Below are 20,987 nucleotides of genomic sequence, written 5' to 3'. Positions count from 1 at the left end.
CGTCCATTTGTTGCCAACGGCTAAAGAGATAGAATGTTGACTCCTTAAAGCGATGCGCAACAGGGATCGCTGGCCAGGGGGTGGTGGACCTCGCATCACATTGTCTCTTGACACAAATACCGTTTTATAAATGGCCTGCTTCCAATACTGCCTTGCCGCCGAGATCCCTGCATGATCTGTACAAGTTTTAAGCTTGTTTACAAGATTGGCATCCATGGTGTGCACCTTACTCGTTCCGAGGTATCTAGCTGCGTCACTATCTTGAGATGGCGGGTGATGAGCAATGGTTCATTGATGGTTTCAAGTGAGGCACGAGTGATATATAAGCCCGATCAGCCCAGCTCCGTGACCAGAATGCTCGTGTCGTTGTGTAAAACAGCAAACTCTTATACTATTTGTATTCTGAATTCTCTCCATCGCCCAAATGGTTTCCAGTGTGTTTGCGGTCGCCCTTGCGGCGTCAGCAGTTCAAATGGCGACTGCACGACCGGCAGATGCTTCTATTAATGTCGTCGGCGGGACAGAGGACGACGGGAGCCAGGTTCCTTTTATTGTTGCTCTGCAGAGAGAGGTACAGGGGAAGCCACAATTCTTTTGCGGCGGCTCACTTATGCGCAACCAATTTGTCGTCACGGCGGCTCATTGTGTCAATAGTCTAAAGACGACTAAAGGTTTGACCATTCGCGCCGGATCGCTAGTAAGTTGTTTTTCCATGATTACATGTCAAGTTGTTCCCAAATGAACAAGTTGGGTGGTGGCTCCGGTCCCTGCATCTCGCACCATGGCGAGAGATATCTCTGACACGCGCTCTCTAGTCCCCAGACAAGGATGGCACTGTAGTTCCAGTAGCTTCTATTTTCGTTCACCCCCAGTTTGACCCCGAGAGAATCAACAATGATGTTGCCGTCTTGAAGCTACAGAATCCAGTAGGCGGCAATCAGTCGGAGAGCCAAGCCACCTTGCCGGCGGATGGCTCTGACCCTGAACCGGGATCTCGGGCAAGCGTACATGGCTGGTACGTGGTGTAGCAAATCATTTGTCCGCCGCTGTCGAAAAAAGATTCTGACCATGATTCTAGGGGAGCAAAGAAAGAAGGTGGAGACCCTTCTAAGACATTGCTAACAGCTGAGTTCCCGGTAATAAGCCGTGCTGATTGCCAGGCAGCAAGTGAAAGCCTGCGGGGCTTAGTGAATGAGAATATGTTTTGCGCCGGTCTGCTGGAAGGTGGCAAGGATGCTTGCCAGGGAGACAGTGGTGGTCCAATAATTGATTCAAACAACGTTTTGATTGGCGTCGTGTCATTTGGCGACGGTTGTGCCAGACCCAATAATCCTGGTGTCTACACCAGACTGGGGAAATATGTCAACTTTATTAATCAAATTACGGGGGGTTCTGGGTCAAATGGCGGCTCTGGGTCAAATGGCGGCTCTGGGTCAAATGGCGGCTCTGGGTCAAATGGCGGCTCTGGGTCAAATGGCGGCTCTGGTTCAAATGGTGGTTCTGGGTCGAATGGCGGCTCTGGTTCAAATGGTGGTTCTGGGTCGAATGGCGGCTCTGGTTCAAATGGTGGTTCTGGGTCGAATGGCGGCTCTGGTTCAAATGGTGGTTCTGGGTCGAATGGCGGTTCAGGATCAAACGGCGGTTCAGGATCAAATGGCGGCTCTGGCTCAAATGGCGGCTCTGGTTCAAATGGTGGTTCTGGGTCGAATGGCGGTTCAGGATCAAATGGCGGCTCTGGTTCAAATGGCGGCTCTGGTTCAAATGGTGGTTCTGGGTCGAATGGCGGTTCAGGATCAAACGGCGGTTCAGGATCAAATGGCGGTTCAGGATCAAATGGCGGCTCTGGCTCGAATGGTGGTTCTGGGTCGAATGGCGGTTCCGGTTCAAATGGCGGCGGCTCTGGTTCAAATGGCGGCGGCTCTGGTTCAAATGGCGGCGGCTCTGGTTCAAATGGCGGTTCCGGTTCGAACGACGGTACTGGTTCAAATACTGACTCTGGATTGGATCCTATTATTATTCCGTTTAATCCAAACAGTGGTTCTGGGTCGAATGGTGGTTCTGGGTCAAATAGTGATTCTGGATTGAATGGTCCTTCTGGATTGAATGGTGCTGGATCGAATGGTGGTTCTGGATCAAAGGGCTCAGGATCAAAGGGTTCAGGATCAAATGGTTCTTTTGGGTCCAATAGTGGTTCTGGTTCGAAGGGTAACTCTTTCTAGTCTTCTCACTCTCATATCGATACGGCCTATACATACTTACAGGTCATAGAGCATTCCCTGATACTGTGTCTAGTAAATCCGAAAACCCGCCTTCTATATTAGACGTGTATTGCCATCTGGACTAACTGTGACAAAAGCTTACTATACAAGGTCTACAAATATGTCTACGTTTAATGTAATAACTTAATTAAATATGAGACTAATAAAATAGCTACTCTGAAGAACACAAATACGACTGGTAAACGCTAGAATCTCCTATTTTACGCATTCGCTGCAGGCTTGCTCCAAGACCCCTGGCCTTGGCAAGAGGCAAATCTGTTACTAAAAGAAAAGAGGAGAACTTGATGTATTGTATATTTCTTCTCTTATGACTTCTATTTCTCCTTTATAAAATCTAACTCTAAGCACGCTGTTCTATCCGCATAACAGCTTCATCCGTCCAAATTCACACACTCGGAACGCAACAAGCTGCATTGGGTTAATAACCTAGAATAGTAGTTGAGTTCAGGAGCCACTGCGAGCGAAAAATACCAGTCGCGAATACTGGGGTCAGTCCAAGCAAGTATATTGATAGCTGAATAAGCAGCTACTATAATCCGAAGCAAATGTAAATCGAGACAGGACGACCCTCTTGACGCAACTAATCTCGGAATTGGAGTGCAAGCCAGGCTGGCTATTGGACTTGACTGGCCTGTTACGCAGAGATGTAACCTCGGCGAGGAGACTTTTGAACACTAAAAAAGAATTTTGTAGAATACAGTTGACTGTTCATGAACCGGTAGACTAGGCCGTCGGGTGGTTGGGTCACGATGTTAAGCGATAGGTTAGGGGGCCTTGCCAGAGCTCTCAAAGCTTTTTGGATGCTGAAGCAAATAGTGCGAGCCACCCAGAAGCTTTGGCGCCCTGCATTGAAAGATGTCGGTGGCTTCTTGACGGGCTTCTTGTCTTTATCTTGGCTTGGAGGCAGACTGTTGGAGGCCTTGGGGCTCCGCTCGGGAGTCGTCGAGGTATTTTCGTCTTGGGCACTGCAATCCGAGTAGGTAGCGATAGCTGCTTTTTTGCAATCTGTATGGAGCTTTTTTTTGTTGAAAGCGCAGTCTTCGCCGCATTCGTTAAACTGGGAGAGGCATTTTACATGATTTACCTTGCGATTGTCCTTGTCCCGGAACCGCTCGGTAATGCATTCTGTATCCTGAATAAGGGTGATACGGCCACATATGCCACCCCAGTCACCGTTGTCGTTGTATATCTGAGGATTCCTGAGTACGCCTCAGATCAGTTAACAGCAGAGCTTATATGCTTAATATAATATCAATTTGTTCTGATCAAAATCGTCGTCTACGCTAGGGAGGCGTTGTTCTAGTCTCCGACTAACAAATGGCATCGACACGGTCAACGTGGCTAGAGAGGGGCCAATAAGTCCTGTCTTCATGGTGAAAGTCTTCGACATTTATAGAACCAAAATGTTGAGACTGTATATAGCAGTGGTCGTTAACTGGAAGAGAATACCACGAATTGTAGTAGTACGTGATAATGATTCAAAGAGACTAACCAGGTCAAGGCGATAGTATCCTTTTATAGTTATCCTTGTTGTAAATATTTTTATATCTCCCTCTGTGTTTCTTTACTGATAGTTAGTGAGCATTATACGTAGTTCTATATATCGTTTCACTTGAAAACGAGCTTTGAGTCATGTTCTTTTGTAGAGCATATACGCAACAAGGCATTAAATAATCGGTATTAATTAACTTTAGTCTCTCTAATGCAAGCATTATTGTACCCCAAAATCCTCACCAACGGCGCTACTATGCGACAGCTCGCAAAAAGGGCTATATCGATAGCTAACAGTTATGTACGAGGCCCTACAATTTGTTCAACCTGGATAATGCGCATAGCCTTGTGTGGAGCCAGCATAATAATTTGGCCTGAGTACTGCCTCCTACAGTAGTTGTTGCTATAATCAATTTACATATTGAGAGGAAGTTAGCAAATTGGGTTTTACACGAGCAAGAGACAACTACATTTATCAAATAGTCTAATCAGTCTGAGACGAGTTACGACATATTACCTAGGTGCCCACAGCAATGTTTGCGAATATCTTACTGCGGTTTCTCGCAATAAGGAAGCATTACTTATACTATGTACTTAGCTTGATAATTGCACTCCCTTGTGTGACATTAGCTAGTTAGTACCTTTATACTTGACCCAACTTGTCAAGCCAATATCCCATTGCCTCAGAAGAATCTCGGGCAGGCGGGTTGGAATTTGACCCGTGAAACTATCTGCCAGGGTCTAGTTCATATCCGATGTTGGAAATAGTATTGACATAGTGTAATGGACTCTCGCCCAATGTTCCGATTCACAAGTGAACGTTGACGCATGCTACGCCTCGGGACATTTATCGCGACAAGATATCACCCATGTAATCTCGTACCTGCCTTGTTCTCTATCAAAGCCCCTATTGACTACATATTGCCTTTCCATCAGGTGAAACCGAGAATTGGACCACATTGCGACTCCGGGTCAAATGGCGGTGGAATGGTACGCCACTCTTGTAACACGCGGGTTGGCCCGCGCCCTTGTCAAGGCGACCGTTGTTGCACTTCGGGACTTTTTCGTCGCTCATCGACCCGAGTGGATATGGTGTGTTGATTCCAGACCCGGCCGAACCCTTGGTAGGGTGTGTGCAGTTGGCATCCCAAAAGCTAACATTGAAAAGGTTATGGCCGAGATGCCCTCGCGGGCGTGCAACATGAACCCGACCAAATTGATCAAGCCGTCAAACTCTCGGTCTAGCGTTCCACTCAATGACGGCTCAAACAAGACGAAGAAAAATCCATCCTTGTATTTTGGCGTCAGCTTCCTCTGTTCTATTCTACATCTGTACTGCGAGCCGCGAACATGACCTCCACGTTGTCTGCGGCTGCTCTACAAGGTCTATAGTGTTATGAATTGTTCGTACACGTCTATACTTTTCGTTTCAAATCTGTCCCAGCCTTGGCAATTCTCGCGGCCAGTGCCATGGACGCGCCAAGAAAAATCGACGTCGCCCCAAACATTTGTGCACCCATATAATCTCCCCCCTGTTTTTGAAGGATTGCACCACATATGGCCGGCCCCGTCAAGTTGGCGAAGCTGACAAAACCGAGAATCATGCCCACTCTGGTACCGGTTCGACTCGGGTCTGGGGTCATGGTCGTGGCAACAGCTGGGAAGAGGGCCTGCAACGCCGCCGCAAGCAGGCCATATATGACTGCGAATACGTAGAGTCCGGCCGCTGAGCTGACGGCGGCCCAGCAGTAGACGAGCAAGCTAGCAGCAAAGCTGATTGGGATCAACATGTTCAACATTCCAACCCATTTATCAGCAACGATGGTCGGGGCAATACGTCCAATGATGCCGACGCCATTGAGAACCATGAGTAAATAGATGGGCTCGCTGATACCAATCTTGTCGCGGGCAAAGGTCCCCAGGTAAAAAAAGGCCAAATACAGCCCCCAGAAATTGAAAAACATGCTCAATGAGAAGAATATAAAGGGAACATCGGTAAACGCCGACTTGTCTGTCCAGTCGCCCGACTTTCTGGGCGGCAGGCGGGGCTTGAATAAGAATATGCAGGGTAGGTAGGTCGCCAGCATGATGAAGCCCATGATGCGCAGGGTCCAGGGGAAGCCGAAATCATCGTGGAAGATGAGCCAGTGAATCAAGACGGGGTACACCAGACCCCCAACTGCCGCTCCGGCCGCCGCAAGGCCAACCGCAAAAGCACGGTATTTTTGAAAGTACTGCGAAAGAATCGACAGCGCGGGACAAAACGTACACCCGTTGCCGATGCCGAGGCAGACGGCCTGCGCAAGAAAGATCTGCCAGTACGTCGTGCACAGCGAAGTCATGAACAACCCCAACAGCTGCAGAAACACGCCGATCGTAAAGGTGACGCGGAAATGGCCAGCGTCCGTCAATCGGCCTGCAGCCACACCAATGGCAAACAAGAAGAAGACCTGGACGCTCCCGACCCAGGCGATGGAGGATTCCGTCTCCCCCAGGGTGCGAGAGTAGTATTCCTGGAAGACGCCGTATCCATTGGCCACACCCCACGTATTGAAGAAGACAATGTGCATCAAGACGACATGAAGCCAAGCAGTGGCGCCTCCATCTGGCGGTGCGGAGGGTTTGGCAGGCGATTCCTGATCGCTCAAGCCAGCCTTGTCTGTCTCTATATCGCTCTGTATGCGCACATCGGTCGCGGGGTAGGTTTCTTTTCGTGGCTGCATCTCGTGACGTAGCACCGGCCTCTGGTTGGCACCGGCAGCGGTTTGTGACGATCTTGTTGGTTTGTGAGTGGTTGTGTCGCCAATACGCAACGTGATGTGGTGATACAGTCTTGTTACACGGCCACACGGCGTGGGAGGGGGTGAAGGGTGCAGAGGCTTCGCTTTTTAAACCACAGTCGACGACGATCAACATGGTCCGGAATTCTCTATCGCGGGCGAACAAGACCGACATTATTCATCTCCTATGCCCGCGTTGCCTGGTAATTGTGCGTCTGGGCTCCTCGGCGCGAGCGATGAGAGTCGTTTCCCGCTATTGCCGCTCTTGCCGCCGGCGCTAGGCCCAATTCGGCCGTCGTCTGATGCCCGCATCGCCATTCTCACCCGACGTCTTCCAAGGTCCGGCTTGATGCATCCTTGTTCCCTCGGCTTCAGCCTTGTCGACCACGCCTCTCTGATGCACCTCACATAACCCGTTGTTCCCGTCTCATATCATTGGGCCATTGTGCCACTTGTCTCTCCCCATTTGGAGGCTCTGGCGGGCAATCATACTGGCCAAAGGCTTCCTGGCTCTCATGACTCCGTCGACCACGGGGCGTAAGCGCTCCCGGCTTGCATGCCAGACATGCCGAGACCTCAAGCGCAGGTGTGATGGCGCCCGGCCGTGTGGCACGTGCGTGCGGTTCGAGTATGAGTGTATATACCACGAGGGCAAGACAAGAAAGGGCCGCCGGCCGCAGAGTCTGGAGCACACGGCGCCGGCCATCAAACCTCCAACGCCAGCGGCGGTGCGTCTGATGAACGCGCAAGCGTCTCCCGAAGAGGCGGCGCAATCGACCTCGGGGGCTCCCCCGCACAATCAGGCTCGTTCACTGGAAGCCAACTCTGGATCTGCCTTTGTCCGAAAGCTGGCGTTGCGGTTGGACCCCAAGAAGAACCCACGGATGCACACCTTTGCCTGGAACGCGTTTCTCGGATCCCGCCAGGCAAAACGCATACCCGTCTACCACGCCATTACCGAGTTGCTGTCCCTGCAGAGGATGCAGGAACTTGCAACCGTCTATTTCCAGCAGGTGGATCCGATATACGGATTCATCGACCGCCACGAAGTGACACGGCATATCCAACTGAGATGGACGGCACAGATGGTTCAGCAAGCTTCAGACGCAGTGCTGTGCGGGATTGCCGCCCTCGGCTGTCTCTTCTCTCGAGTCCACTCAGACCAGGCTGAGCTCGACCTCGTCGAGTCGGCAAGGATACTCCTGGAGCAATCCATGTCCACGCCGGCGACGGTAACGAGCATCACGGCCTGGCTGCTTCGTGTCGTGTACCTCAGAGTCGCCGGAACACACTACGAAGCCTGGATGGCAAGCAGCATGGTGATGCACATGATTGAGGCAGCCGGCCTGACGGTCGAATCCTCGAGCGAGTCTGCCCTCCCCTCGACGCGGCAAGAGGTTGACTCCGAAACCGCACGAAGAATCGTCCTGGTCGCGCAGCACCTCAACATTTGGATGTCATTCGACATGGGCCTCACGCGCGTCTCCTTGTCCAACATCTCCATCGCGATGCTGCCCACGCCACGGCCAGGCGATTACACGTACGAAATAAGCGAGCTGTTGCCATTCTCGATAGAATTGGATCCGGAGAGAAAGCCGACCGCGGCGGAACTCGAGACGGCACTGCACACGGTGCTCAGCCGCGCGCACTCGATTCCCCCCACGGTTCTCGCTCAATGCAACCTGGCGCTCTGTCTCTGCCGCCGACTACGCTCGCTGGAAGTCTCGCTTACCGAGTCCATTCTTCAAAAGATCTTGGTACTGACGACGAATGGCATCCAAGCCGCGCAGGCTATCCTGGCTGCTCGCGCGCCCTGGCATCACATGGCCTACGTCCCGTTCCAGATTGTCTGTGTCCTGCTGGCCATAGATACCGTTTCGTCCATCTCCCAGCTCAGAGATGCCATGCAGTGTCTGAAAGACATCTCGGCCGTGTACAACACCAAAGCTACGGAAGACGCGTTGAAGACGGCTCGCTCACTGGTGCTGCTGCACCAAAGGGGTAAAGAGATGTTCGCCTCTGCCCTAAGCGACATCTTGAAGCTGTGTCCGGCAAACCCGGTAGACGTGGTTTCGGAAACGTCTCCGACGCTGTCGGATGGAACAGAGTGGATGGATGGGTTCCCGATGGACTTTTCCAACCTCCAGTACTTTGATATTGAGCAGTTTCTCAACCCCGGCTTCTTTTGGAACGCTGGCAGCAACGGCATGATGTAAATAACGATGCATTTGGTCGTGCTTTGTCTACAGCTCATCATGGGGGATACCAAACAAGTTTGTTAGCATGTTGAATGCAAGCGGCACGGGTGTCTTGATCCATTGACAACATGTGTCCATCACCAAGCACGATTCTGTGCCGCACCAGACCCCTAGACTACAGCCTCGCCAGGTCCCGAGGGCGCCACAGCTTCAAAAGCGGCCCGTCCTTTCCATATACCGGATCCTCCTCGGGCATCTCGACAGCCCGAATCGTGGATCGAAAGTGTGTCGCTGGGGTTTTGCCGTGCTCGTTTACCCACCTCGGATGGCGCTGTCGACCTTGTCAGTACCATGAGCAACTCGCGACAACGTCCGCCACGCAGTGGAACGTACGCGCGGATAGACGCCAATGTAGAAGTAATCAGGCGTGCTCTCGATGCTGGAGTGTGCGGTGCCGGCGGGAAGCACAATGACGTCTCCCCTTTGCACCTGGACATGCACGCCCGTGCCGTCGTTTATCTTGCCGAGAAGCATTGTAGAACGGCCGCTGACGATTCCTGCCAAGATTAGACGACCAACGTCTTCCGCTTCAAGAGTCGAGACTGCCGTACCATAACACTCGTGCGTGTTTGGGTGGAAATGGCGGATGCCAATGTGTCCCCAGGCGCCCTGGCCGGCAGGTATTAGCGGTGCTGGCATGGAATAACCCACGAGCCCCCCTTCTCAGTCGCATACTCGCTTTTCCCAAGTGTTGGCGGTCAGAAACTTGGTGGCCATGTCTTCTGTCGCCTCCAGAGGCAGGACCCCGCGATAGTGCAGCACCGGCAACGGGTTGTTTGGTGCGTCGGAATTGGGGGATAAGTAGTAGCATTGAACGGATTGCGCCATTGTGAATAAAGAATTCAATGAATGTCGCGTCATTGATGAGTCCGGGCTTTGAACGCATAAGACTACTGCGCTTCCTTTTCATCAGCTGCGATGTCCAACTCGTGTGTGGAGGGCGAGAGTACGAGTGCGGCCTGCACGGCCCGATCACGGGTCGGGGCCGGGATGAAAGCCGCGTGGCGCCGCATGACGGAGACATCAATTGATTCGTTGGAGTCTGGTGCACCACAGAGCGGAATGCAGAGGGCAGGCTGGCGTTCTAGTCACAGCTTGAGCATCTTCGTCGAGTTCCATCCGCTATACAACAGCCGCGCCATCAGGGACTTGACCAGATGCTCAACGTCGTGCACGTCTCACAGCCGCCCACGGCTCTCATCCTTGTTCTACATGTAGTTATATAAACCCTCTACACGCGAGACCCCTAAACTGGGACCGTGATACAAAAGTGGTCTGCAGCAGCAGCTACCTCCTTGTCTCTAGCGGGACCATCGTGCTCTCCCAGGCTCTTTGCCCCGGCAGACTTGATGTTCTCGATGCTGTCAACAGGACTCTCGCCGTTTGATGACATTTCCGACGGCGAGAGGTTTTCCGCCTTGCCTATGTAAAATGCCAAATCCGACGTGCTGCGCGGCAGAGTCGTCATGGCTTCCATTGACCGCTGTGCTTGCAGCCCCATTTGATCCGCGCCAGGTCTCTCGATCCAAGAGAATCCGTTTTTCCAGTACGCAAAGCGCTCCTTGTCGTACCTCCATTCGTAATCTTCCCATCGGTCCTCGGCAAGGCACTGCATGTAATGGAGCGAGCTTCCTGGCCACAGAGCCGTCACCTTGCCGTCGTCTGCCCGCTTAACTGCGTCTTGTCAGACTTGCGCCAAGGCCAATAATCGAGCGTGCCAACTCACACCAGCTGCGGCATGTGCCCGTCCACACCATTCCTTTCATGAAACTCTTGGTGTGCTTGTCGAAATCTTCTTGCGCACCCGGGTGTACGTCAAAGGAGAGCGCGCCATGTCTAATCATTCGTTGGAGCAGACGAATAAAGTAGTCGCTAGTTGCTTCCAACGGCCCTGCGTAGAGAATAAGTGTGAGGTGCTTCGCTCCAAGGGGTGAGAGAGTGAAATCTTACCCATGAGGCTGCCGTTGGAAATGGGTGTATTCGGGCCCAAGTAGACCAGATAGTTTGGGAAGCCAGAGACACCGGTTCCAAAGTACGAGATTGGATCCTTCCCCCATATGTCCTGCAAGTTGACTCGTTTCCGACCGATGATGGGGAACCTCGGTCGGAAACTTGTATTGAACCCTGTTGCCGCGACTATGACATCGGCCGGATATTCCACTCCTCCCGCAACGATGCCGGTGTGTGTCACCCGTTGAATTGGGTCAAAAACAGGCTCAACATTGGGTTCCTGGATGGAAATAAGGTACTGCTCCCCCGGGTTGATACGGCGACATCCAGCTTCAAAGGACGGGATCAGTCGCCTTTGCAGCTCCTCATCTTTTATAATGCATCTCATGCGCGCTTCAAATCGATTCCGCATATCCTGTTGCTCTGGGTTTAGCTTAAAAAATGCACCAAACATGCTATTAAACCGCGATTCGATGTCTTTCCGCAAGTGGATGTAATGTCCTTCATCCTTCCTGAACAATTCCCTCTCCTCGTCTTGGTAGGTGTAATTGCTGTTACCGGCATTGGGTACAACAACCGGCGGGCAGATCCAAGACGGCGTGCGGATATACACGTTGATATGCTTGCACTTGGCCTGGAGCTGAGGAAGCACTTGGACAGAGCTTGCGCCAGATCCAATGATGGCAACGGTCTTGCCCTCAAGATGGACGGACGAGTCCCACGCGGCGGTGTGTAAAGTTGGCCCGGTAAAGGTATCCAGACCCTCTATGCTTGGCATTTGTGGATTATTCAAGATGCCCCCTGCGTTGACAAGAATTTCGGACTCTATAGTGTCTCCGTGGCTCGTCTGGACAGTCCAGGTGCTTGTTTCGTCGGACCAGGTTGCCGACACCACTTTGCGGCCATACGATATGTTTTCGTCTAGACGGAATCGCCTGGCAACTGCTTTGAGATAGTTTCTAATCTCAAACGAAGTTGCATACCTGGCTGGTCAGCGGCACGGATTTTGAGGGCAGAGAGCAAAATTGCAACTGACATCCGGGACCAGTCTGGATTTGGTGCAAAAGAGAATTGGTAGCAGTGGCTTGGGACGTCGCATGCGCAACCTATGGAGTTTGAGCAAGTCGACAAAATTATAAGCAGAATGGGAGCGTGAATATTCTACCTGGGTATCGGTTTTCTTGCCAAGTTCCTCCCAGTTCGGAATTGTTTTCCAGTATCTGAAAATCGACAAATGCTGCTAAATGCATCCGAATTTTGCAAGCTAAGAGAGGTTAGCAAGGATACTAGATTCCATCAACAGATTAGAATCGATCTAATTACCCATCAAAATTCCCGAAACTCTATAGTACGTTTAGAGTCTTGTATCAAGATGTTGGACATGACGACATCGGACTTACCCTGCACCAATAATAGTGCACCTGAGGCGCCGAGCTGACGAGCCTTCAGTGCTGTCCATTTCCACCAAGTTTGAATGCCGTAGGAGAATACGTCTTTGAACTATTTGGTCAACATGTTTATCCCAAGATGGATTGCTGATAAGGCACGAACGTCGGCCCTGGTCCGTCGTCTGAAGGGTTGTGAGGTGAGGCGGACCGTCCGGACCGGATACCGTTTCTGTGCCGTGTCGACTCTGGTCCAGACTCATGCCAGTCCTGTACCGACCAGTTGGGACGGCGGCAAGACGGCGCCACAGAGCCGTGAATAGTCCATGTGACCACGTAGGTGGCCAGGCCAGCAGCCTACAACTGGCAGAAGGGAGCATGGGGTTCGGGCTTAGCTGAAGAGCAGCTCAGCTGGGCTACTGTAACACCCAGCGCCGCCTCTAGTATTACCGGTTTTGATCCAGGTGTCCCGGCCGTGAGATGCTGGTGCCTGGCGATACAGCGATACACACACTTGTGCCCGACGAGGGGACTGGCATCAGTGAAAGCTGGTGTACGACAGGGTGGCCACGCTGCGTGCTGCATACGCAGACTCGAAATATGGAAACAGGAAATAGGCTCTTCTCCGACAAGTCATGCAAGTGGCACGAGAGAAGCAATTAAATGACTATGAATGCTCCATCTATACGATGCATAGCAGCTGGGGATCGAAGCTTGCCTGGCCTTTCGAGCAAGACCTGGGCTATCAAAGAACACTAGAGTATCAAAACCGACCAAGACACCGCAGCTCTATAGTTTGGCTTGTTCTTCGGCAGTGAGAAGTCTCAAAGGCGGCCCTCCTCTACTTCCATCTCCTATTTTGACTATATCGTCTGCCCCGGAAGGCAGTCTATACCTCCACTTCCATCTTAATTCTTTCCCTGCTTTATTCTCCAAACAATCTACAATATACTTGCCAAGAACAGGAAGAAATTTGAAACCACTAGATGCACGTTAGTAACAAACTAGTCAAGAGTCGTTAAAGCGCAGCGTTGAAAGCACATACTGTCCTGAACCACCTGTAGCAATAAAGAGTCCCTGAACACGAGGATGTTTATCGGCAATGAAATCCCCTTCGGGCGTATCCGAATACCAGCAGAGGCGTAGCCGGGACCAAGGCCTCTCAGCAAATTCCGGAACAAGATCTCTCAGTCCATCCCTCAGTCCTTGCTGCGCATCTTCCGGCATATAGGAACTACGTGCGTTGTTGCCGTCGCGCCGCGGGCACGAAACGACCCTCGCTGGCGAATGTCCATCGTCAACCCTCTCCTCCGTGGCATATCCCCAACCGTGGCGAGCCACCTTGAGGATATTCGAGCCGGGAGTGGGCGGGAAAACAAACACCCCCTTATTGGAATTGATCATGACGGGCATGTTTCTCAAGCGCGCGGCTTCTCCTTCTGTCAACTGGATAAACCCAACGGGCTGCGCTGATGCCGAGCTGGCGTGTCCCACGGGCAGCAGGTGGTTTGTCCACGCTCCCGTGGCGAGGATGACGAGAGATGCCCGAATCGGAGGGCCTCGCACAACCCTGACCCCGACAACCCCGGACTCCTGATACACCAGAGACGCGGCGGTGCCTCTTGCGCCGGTAATAAATGAAACACCCGCGAGGCTGCAGCGAGCGGCTAGCTGCGCAATACTCGAGGCTGCGTCTGCCCAACCCCCCTTTGGGTTGTAATAGGCGCTCATTCCTTCCAGCTTGCCGGGTATGCCCGGGCGTATCGAGCGCATCCGAGTGGCATCAGCATACTCCTCGATGGTTTTGCCCAGCTGCTCGTCGACTTGCTTTGACTTGGCCGTGTACTCAAACCCCCCCTTCTCATTGAGCATGAGGAACCCGGCTTGATGGTAATGGTCGGGGTACTCGGTGGCCCAGAGCTGGACGGCCTCCCTGGCCAACTTGCTGTAGAAAGCGTCTCCGTAGTCGAATCTGATGATGCGGGAAATGTCAACGCTGCTCCCATCTACCGCGGGGGGCAGGTAACGATCCAGGACGGTGATGTTAGTGTACCCTCGCGTGGTAAGCTCTAAGGCCGTTGAGAGGCCAAACACACCGGCACCAATAATGACGACGGCATCTGATTTGGAGGGGTGGCTTTCGGACACCATTTTTTTTTAATTTGCTGTCGTGTAGTTTGTCGTCGAATAGCAGACTATCGGCCACGCCACGTAGTATGGTTGCTCATGAGCTCCATGAGTAACTGTACGTCCAAAGTCTTTTTAAGTTGTCGGCTGCCTCCTCGTTCAAGGCCCACCGCCTCGTTGTCTGTAAAATGCACGACTTGTGCTCCTGCTTCTGTGGCGTCCGCCTTGTCCAGTAATGTTGCTGGTGTGGGCACGGAGGACTGAAACAAGGGCCATGAAGTATGGGTACGGATGCGGTCCGGAGTCCGGCTCATACGTGGTGAATGTCATCGAGGGCTACCGAGGGTCTGGGCACTGAGAACGGCATCGCGGTGAGTGATGCCGTGGTGTGGAAGGGCGATGTCTGGGTATAATAGAGTTTTCACGACGTATTTATCGGCTGCAGCTATACCATCGTGCTCAAGTCGCAGTGCTTTTACTATTCATCCACCATCATAACCAAGCATCGGAATTCCAAGCGCACAATGAGCTGGCTCGGTTTTGGGAAGAGCACGACGAAGTGTGACGAGGAGCCGAAAACAGGACAAGCTTTACCAGCAGCATGGTACACGTCCCCTGCCATGTATGAGCTGGAGAGGCGAGCCATCTTTTCCAAGAAGTGGTTGCTCGTTACCCATGTATTGCGATTTCCGGACATTGGCCACTTTGTGCGAATAACAGAGGCTGGCTATACGTTCTTTTTGATTAGAGACCGCCAGGGGCAAATTCGGGCGCATCACAACATTTGCAGGCACCGTGCCTATCCCATTGTCGAGAAGGACTCTGGCAAGGCATCCGTTTTGGCATGCAAATACCATGGTGAGACACTAGATTGGCCATGGAAGGCTTGTATTCAGAGTTGCTAACTATTCTGTCAAGGCTGGTCGTATGGTTTTGACGGCCACTTGGCCAAGGCACCTAAATATCAGGAAATATCTTCGTTCAAGAGGGAAGACAATGGTTTGTACCGCGTGCATGTGCATGTCGATAACCTGGGGTTCGTCTGGGTAAATCTTGACGCAAACGATACACCCTCGGTTCCTTGGGAACAGGACTTTGCTACAGTCGACTTTCAACCACGGTTGTTGGAGTTTGACATGAACAAGTACCATTTCGATCATGAGTGGGAAATGACCGGGGACTACAACTGGAAGGTGCTCGCAGACAACTACAACGAGGTACGTGGCCGCAGTGGTACAGCAAAAGAATGCAAAGAAGATGGATATAAACTCACACGTACAAAACAGTGTTACCATTGCCCTACGGGGCATCCTGCACTTCCCGCCGTCACAGACTTGGCCAAATACTGGGTTGAGACATCGGGGGCTCACATCCAACACTATGCAGTTGACAGACAAGACGAAGAGGCGAAAAGTTTGGGCAACGTGAGCACATACTTGTACCCCAATGCCTCGATGACGGTAACGTACGTAATCGACTTTGGCGAACAACAAGTGAGCAACCTTGCTAACGGTAATCGCCTGCCACAGACCGCACTTCTTCTTCATTCAGCGCTGCGTACCCATGTCCGCGACCCAAACGCACATGGAGTACGAGGTGTACAGACACGACGACGCCACGGACGCCGAATTCACCGAGATCAGCGACTTCTTCAAGACCATTATGCGAGAGGACAAGAATCTCTGCAACGGCGCGCAGAAGAATCTGAACTCCGGCATATTCCTCCACGGGGAGCTGCACCCCCGCGTAGAAAAGGTAGGTTCGCGCCCGCCGCGCAATTCTTCACGTTCTGACGCGTCGTCGCACAGGGGCCGTTGTTCTTCCAAAAGCTGACCCGCGACCTGGTGACTACACATCACGAAGCGGAGGAGGCGGCCGGGGCGGAAATCCGGCCCGCGGTGCCCAAACACAGGGTCACGGCGACGGTGCAAGCGGACATGGACTTGTGCAGCCGGCTAGAGTGTGAATCGAGCCGCAAAGCAAACTGCGAATTGGCATGGTAGTCAGAAGGGTTATTCACTAGCAGACAGGTGGGACAAGGATAGTGTCATCAGAATGAATCAAAGCTTAGCCAATTGTCAATCGCCTTGCCAAAGTCGTTGGCCTGAAGAAACAAGTGTTCCTGCCCGTCGCGGCCGCCGATGCCCTCGAAGAAGCGGTCCTCCACCGACACGCCAATGCCCGGCGTCGCCTCGCCCTCGGCACCCATATGGGTCTCGAGGAGGCCCGGCGTAGGGGGCACATCCTCGTTTGGCGCGTAGGCAGGCGTCTCTTTGGAGACGGCCTTGTGGCCGGATATGCCCGCCGAGCCGACGAGGTCGAACTCGGCGGCGGTCGGCGCGTCGCCGTGGCGAGACTTGCTGCCGACTTTGAGCGTCTTGCCAAAGATGGACTGGTCGGCGCCGGCGTCGGGGCGCCCGGCGCGCTCGTAGATGAGAATGTCCCAGAGGAGCTGGGCGTCGATGGAAAAGGACGTGCGGCCGCCGGCGACTTGTCCGTCGAGCGAGTCGGACGGGACGACGCCCACGCTTTCTCGCAGCTTGGCGAGGTTATTCGCCTAGATGTCCATGGTCAGCGACTGGAACTGCGCGAGTCGGTGCTGGTCCATGTGCGTCAATATAATACCATGATGGACACGCAGGGCCATGTGCCCCCCATTCTTCGCAGACTACTCATGCACTTGTCGAATCCCTGCTGCGCCTTGTCTCGCAGCGCTCGGTCTTGGACGAAGCTGTGTTGGAGGTGAATGGTGGCCACGATGGCGATGCAATGGGCCAGCGATGGGTCGGAAATGTGAAACGACTTCTTGTCCAGCAGATTGATAAAGTACACGATCCACCCGGCGTGTCGGTTGATGTATTCAAACGAGTGGTGAATGAAGGATTGAGGCACCGTGTGGCGACAGTTCTTGAGCCGCATCGACAGCAGGAACGGATGGTTGAGTATGCATGGAATCACGGCATACACAATCTGTACAAAGAGCCAGGGGCCCCAATAGTTGCGGTGCTGCTCGAGCGAGTCTTGGTCCTGGTCTGCAAACTTATTAGCAGCAAAGCGGTACTTCAACGGCACGCGGCAGTCAAACTCGAGGTGCAGATGCATGATTTCCGAGTAATCCGAGCGCTGGTTCCATGGCGGAAGCGCGTCCGAGGGAACGCGGCTCGCGGCGTAGGCCCTGGCCATTCTCCAAGCCTCGCTCAGCTCGAGGGCATACTTCATGATGCCCGAGTCCATCTGGCTGTGCCCGAGAGCCGCCCCTGACGGCGGACATGACGGCTCGACGCCCGAAAGAGCCGCCGCGTGGATTTGGGAGATTGAAGGCGCGTTGCTGCAGGAGAGGGCACTGCCGGGGCCGGTGGTTGGGGGGATGCAGCCTTGCAGATTCTGGAGCATAATGATGCCGTGGACGCAGTCGTTGAACTCTTGCGCGTCCCCAAGCATGTTGTTGGGCTGCACGCATTGAGCGAGTTGACTTGCCATGGCGACGTGCAGTCCTGCCTGGGCAACCTTGCCATCTACGACGCTCGACGAGTTAGCCAAGCCGCTCATCATAGCGAGAATGGTGGTCATTTGTCGTCACCTGCAAATTCGACCATGCTTAGAATGCACAGTGTCTGGAGGGTGGACAGCTCGGCTTCCGAACTGGCGATGCGGCTCATGACGGCGCTCCGTGCTTCCTTTTCCATGGAATCCAGCTTGTCGCGCTTTTGAGGCGTGAGCGTGCCGGGTGGATATCGAAGGCTCAGTGTCTGCAGTGCGAGGATTAGTTCAAGATCCCGAAACGTCAAGGACTCTAGGAATGTGTCGGGGTTGAACAGCGAGATGGGTTGTCCGTGACACCACGTCATGTAGAGCCGGCCCATGGACAGTAGCTTCTCTTTGTGCACGAGTAAATCGCTGCTAGACAGTCATTATACGTAATAGCCGGATTCAGGCAAGAGTAGACGCCAGTTGTGGACATACAAGAGCTCTTCACCGCACTCCTCGCCCACATCCCACCATGAAATGTCTCCAACACACGATGTTCGACTGCTGGTCGGCCGTGGATATGGCGTCACGGACTGACGGCCAGACATGGCCACGGGGCTGCGTGAATTAACTCGTGCCAAACCTGCCGGTATTCGTGGCCAATCCGTCTCTCACCTGAGCCGCTGTATAAGCTGGTCCATTTTCCCCTCGAGACTGTCAATTCGATGCGCCTACTCTCCCCGTCAGCCTGATGCCGTGGCAAACTCGGTACGCAACGGGGAAAAGGTCTCACCATCTTTCTGTCATGTCTAGCTTGACTGCCCGATTCCCCAGCCGCAGCGTTGTATACGCAACGCTGGCCAAGGCGCTCGCAATAGGAGCAGATTGGTCGCTCTCCCGGACATCGTGACTTTTTCCTCCTACGATCCATGTGTCAACACAAAAAAAACCCGGCCATCTCACAAGGTTCCAGGGTGAGGCGTGAATACCGACAAGGCTCGCAAGCCTGGCGCGCTCGCTTCGCATAGCGACCGCCGTCCATTATCAGATGGGCTCTTGGGCGATGGACGTCGACGAAGGGGTGAGGAGAGGGAGTGATGCCGGGGTAATCCACATTTGCCGGCGCAAGATAAGAGGTGCCCGGCCGCGGATTGGGCTGCATCTGCATCTGACCGAGAAGCCACAGTTTGTCGGTGCGGGGGAAACATGGTTGTGCTGGTCGGCTCATGTCTATTCAAGACAGGTTGTGTCCATGCCAGCCCAACCAGGGGTCTTGTGACCACTCGAGGCTGACACGGCCGGTTGCCAAGTACGGACACGGTGAACGGATTCAACTACATGTGTCGTTTCATGTTGCCAAGTTGTCTCGGGCCTGCTTCTACCAGCCCTTGATGCGTGCTGCGCGTCGCCAAGCCATGGCCCCCAGCCTCACAAGCAGCGAGGCATCTGCAACAGACGGATCATTGTCTACTGATCACCTTTCTGCGGTGCATCCTGTACGAGTTCATAATGTTCAGGAGTGAGCACGTGCCAGTCATCTACCAGACACTATATACGCTGGGTGGCGTACGCCATCGTGGACATGGACAGTTTCAACCCAAACGGATGGCAACACGGACAACCTTTCAATAGCGGATTGATGCCCGATGAAACCATGGACTCTGCTGTACGCCCACAAGATGCTTTATTGACTGGTTTGCAAACAGCAAGAACCTGGCTGTGGCATGGACAGAGAATCAGTCTCAGGAGCTGAACCATAATGGTATGTACTAAGCCTTGAATAGACTATCCATGCTCCCATTGCCGGTTTGTTCCGCTAGGCTATGACGTCCCAAAATAAATAAAACTACGTGTACTTTGCTGTACGAGTAGTTTGTCCGTTGTAGGGGATAAGTTGTTCAAGCGGTGACGCCAGAGGCTCCGCGTTTGCGTCCTGACAATGTCCAGGCTAATTTTTGTGCTGGCTTTATTGTTCCCTTACTAGACGCCATTTCTGCTTGCTCAGCACATGCAACTCTCAACCCTGGCGATGCACAAGAACAAGAAGGCTGCTACAGCCAGGCAGAAACTTGTTAGCATAAAACTCGAAAAGAAGCAAAATCCATCAGTCTCTCTCCATGCCACTATAAAACCTGTAGCTCTCGGAACAAGTGCCAACGGTGCGCGCGTTATTCATCCATGTGCCTGTTGAAAAGATCAATTCAAAGGGATCAAATAAAATTGTCAGTGCCTCCTTCATGGGCCAATGGAAGAAGGTTATTTCTGCTTAAGCATTAGATTAAGAAAAAAAGATGGCCCCTTGTTTTGTTCAAACTCTCCGTCTATTGTCTTTGCTGGACTACCAAATACTCGAGTGAGAAGCGTCACCAACGCAGAGGTGTGGGATAGTTGGAGGAGATCAGCCTTTTTCTCATGTGGTTATCCTAGGAGGTCCAGCAAAAGGTGTAATAACAAGAGGGCGGCAATATCGTCATGTTGACTTTGCACTGAAGCTTGTCATTGTGCGTCGGCATGGGTCAATGAGGAGGAATATAAATGAGCCTGAGGCTAGCGATTTATCAAGTTGTAGAGTCTGACCCAAATTCAGATTAATCGGACTGGGATCAATTAACGGACAAAATATCCCGCAGACTTTCTCAAACGTGGGGGGAGCCTGGAAGATACGGTTGTGGTGTGCCTTTCTAAAAACAACAGGCTTTTCTCTCCTTTGCATCTCACTTGCTATACTGGATTATGCAGAGAATTTCCACGCCAAATTGCCTCTTGGAAGATCTCTTTTAGTGGAGATTACCTATTTTCAGCTGATCATACATGGGACCGGGGGTTTATGACCTCCCATGCAATACGTCAGAGTGTTCATTTGAGGCCGAGTTTTTGTAGCTATGTGAAAGGACTCAAATCAGACTTGGAAGTAGCAACGATTAATTCATACGTTCCAGTTAGCTATAATGTGTATCAATCCTTGTGGTATTTGATCTACTTTCCGCGACAAATATGAATATATAGGTCCATTGGGTACAGTATCCCGCTCTATTGTGTAATGAATGTTGACGTAGATATTCATCTTGCTCAAAGGGCCAATGAATAGCCGATGGAAAGGATAATACATGATTCACGCCAAATTTCGCTATACTCTCTACTCGGCCCAGGTGTTTATAAAACCTGTCCAATGTCACCAAGAAGACTAGTAGTGGTCATCTTCTGTGAGTACAGACACAAAACTATCAGCATCTATAACTAAATTTCGAG

General features: G+C 52.5%; 8 protein-coding genes across 8 annotated transcripts; 3 read left to right on the top strand and 5 right to left on the bottom strand.

Moving 5' to 3' along the window:
- Positions 1–424: 424 nt before the first annotated feature.
- Positions 425–2,219, top strand: TRYP_20 (Trypsin; the record flags this gene model as incomplete). Its single annotated transcript, XM_014684284.2, has 3 exons — positions 425–697; positions 816–1,015; positions 1,079–2,219. The coding sequence occupies 3 exons, from the start codon at positions 425–427 to the stop codon at positions 2,217–2,219; spliced, it is 1,614 nt and encodes a 537-aa protein (XP_014539770.2).
- A 694-nt stretch (positions 2,220–2,913) lies between these two features.
- Positions 2,914–3,651, bottom strand: G6M90_00g113330 (uncharacterized protein; the record flags this gene model as incomplete). The annotated part of the gene is made up of 2 exons (XM_066131888.1): positions 2,914–3,468; positions 3,595–3,651. The coding sequence occupies 2 exons, from the start codon at positions 3,649–3,651 to the stop codon at positions 2,914–2,916; spliced, it is 612 nt and encodes a 203-aa protein (XP_065987871.1).
- Positions 3,652–5,185: 1,534 nt separating this feature from the next.
- Positions 5,186–6,493, bottom strand: apdF_8 (Aspyridones efflux protein apdF; the record flags this gene model as incomplete). Its single annotated transcript, XM_014684285.1, has 1 exon — positions 5,186–6,493. One exon carries the CDS (start codon positions 6,491–6,493, stop codon positions 5,186–5,188), a length of 1,308 nt encoding a protein of 435 aa, XP_014539771.1.
- Positions 6,494–7,065: 572 nt separating this feature from the next.
- On the top strand, positions 7,066–8,766 carry RDR1_3 (Protein RDR1; the record flags this gene model as incomplete). Its single annotated transcript, XM_014684286.1, has 1 exon — positions 7,066–8,766. The coding sequence occupies one exon, from the start codon at positions 7,066–7,068 to the stop codon at positions 8,764–8,766; it is 1,701 nt and encodes a 566-aa protein (XP_014539772.1).
- A 157-nt stretch (positions 8,767–8,923) lies between these two features.
- Positions 8,924–9,636, bottom strand: G6M90_00g113300 (uncharacterized protein; the record flags this gene model as incomplete). The annotated part of the gene is made up of 4 exons (XM_014684287.1): positions 8,924–9,079; positions 9,142–9,305; positions 9,360–9,417; positions 9,484–9,636. 4 exons carry the CDS (start codon positions 9,634–9,636, stop codon positions 8,924–8,926), a joined length of 531 nt encoding a protein of 176 aa, XP_014539773.1.
- A 418-nt stretch (positions 9,637–10,054) lies between these two features.
- On the bottom strand, positions 10,055–14,294 carry G6M90_00g113290 (uncharacterized protein; the record flags this gene model as incomplete). The annotated part of the gene is made up of 5 exons (XM_066131887.1): positions 10,055–10,482; positions 10,535–10,699; positions 10,759–11,741; positions 13,096–13,125; positions 13,189–14,294. 5 exons carry the CDS (start codon positions 14,292–14,294, stop codon positions 10,055–10,057), a joined length of 2,712 nt encoding a protein of 903 aa, XP_065987891.1.
- Positions 14,295–14,794: 500 nt separating this feature from the next.
- yeaW (Carnitine monooxygenase oxygenase subunit) lies at positions 14,795–16,273 on the top strand (the record flags this gene model as incomplete). Its single annotated transcript, XM_066131886.1, has 5 exons — positions 14,795–15,128; positions 15,189–15,487; positions 15,557–15,735; positions 15,800–16,025; positions 16,079–16,273. The coding sequence occupies 5 exons, from the start codon at positions 14,795–14,797 to the stop codon at positions 16,271–16,273; spliced, it is 1,233 nt and encodes a 410-aa protein (XP_065987785.1).
- A 47-nt stretch (positions 16,274–16,320) lies between these two features.
- Positions 16,321–18,346, bottom strand: G6M90_00g113270 (uncharacterized protein; the record flags this gene model as incomplete). The annotated part of the gene is made up of 4 exons (XM_066131885.1): positions 16,321–16,827; positions 16,896–17,785; positions 17,851–18,170; positions 18,234–18,346. The coding sequence occupies 4 exons, from the start codon at positions 18,344–18,346 to the stop codon at positions 16,321–16,323; spliced, it is 1,830 nt and encodes a 609-aa protein (XP_065987951.1).
- Between the last annotated feature and the right edge of the window lie 2,641 nt (positions 18,347–20,987).

This window comes from Metarhizium brunneum, chromosome 7 (assembly GCF_013426205.1).
Source record: "Metarhizium brunneum chromosome 7, complete sequence".
Classification (NCBI taxonomy): domain Eukaryota; kingdom Fungi; phylum Ascomycota; class Sordariomycetes; order Hypocreales; family Clavicipitaceae; genus Metarhizium; species Metarhizium brunneum.
Note: the sequence above shows the minus strand (reverse complement) of the source record. Positions and strands in the feature narration are given on the sequence as shown.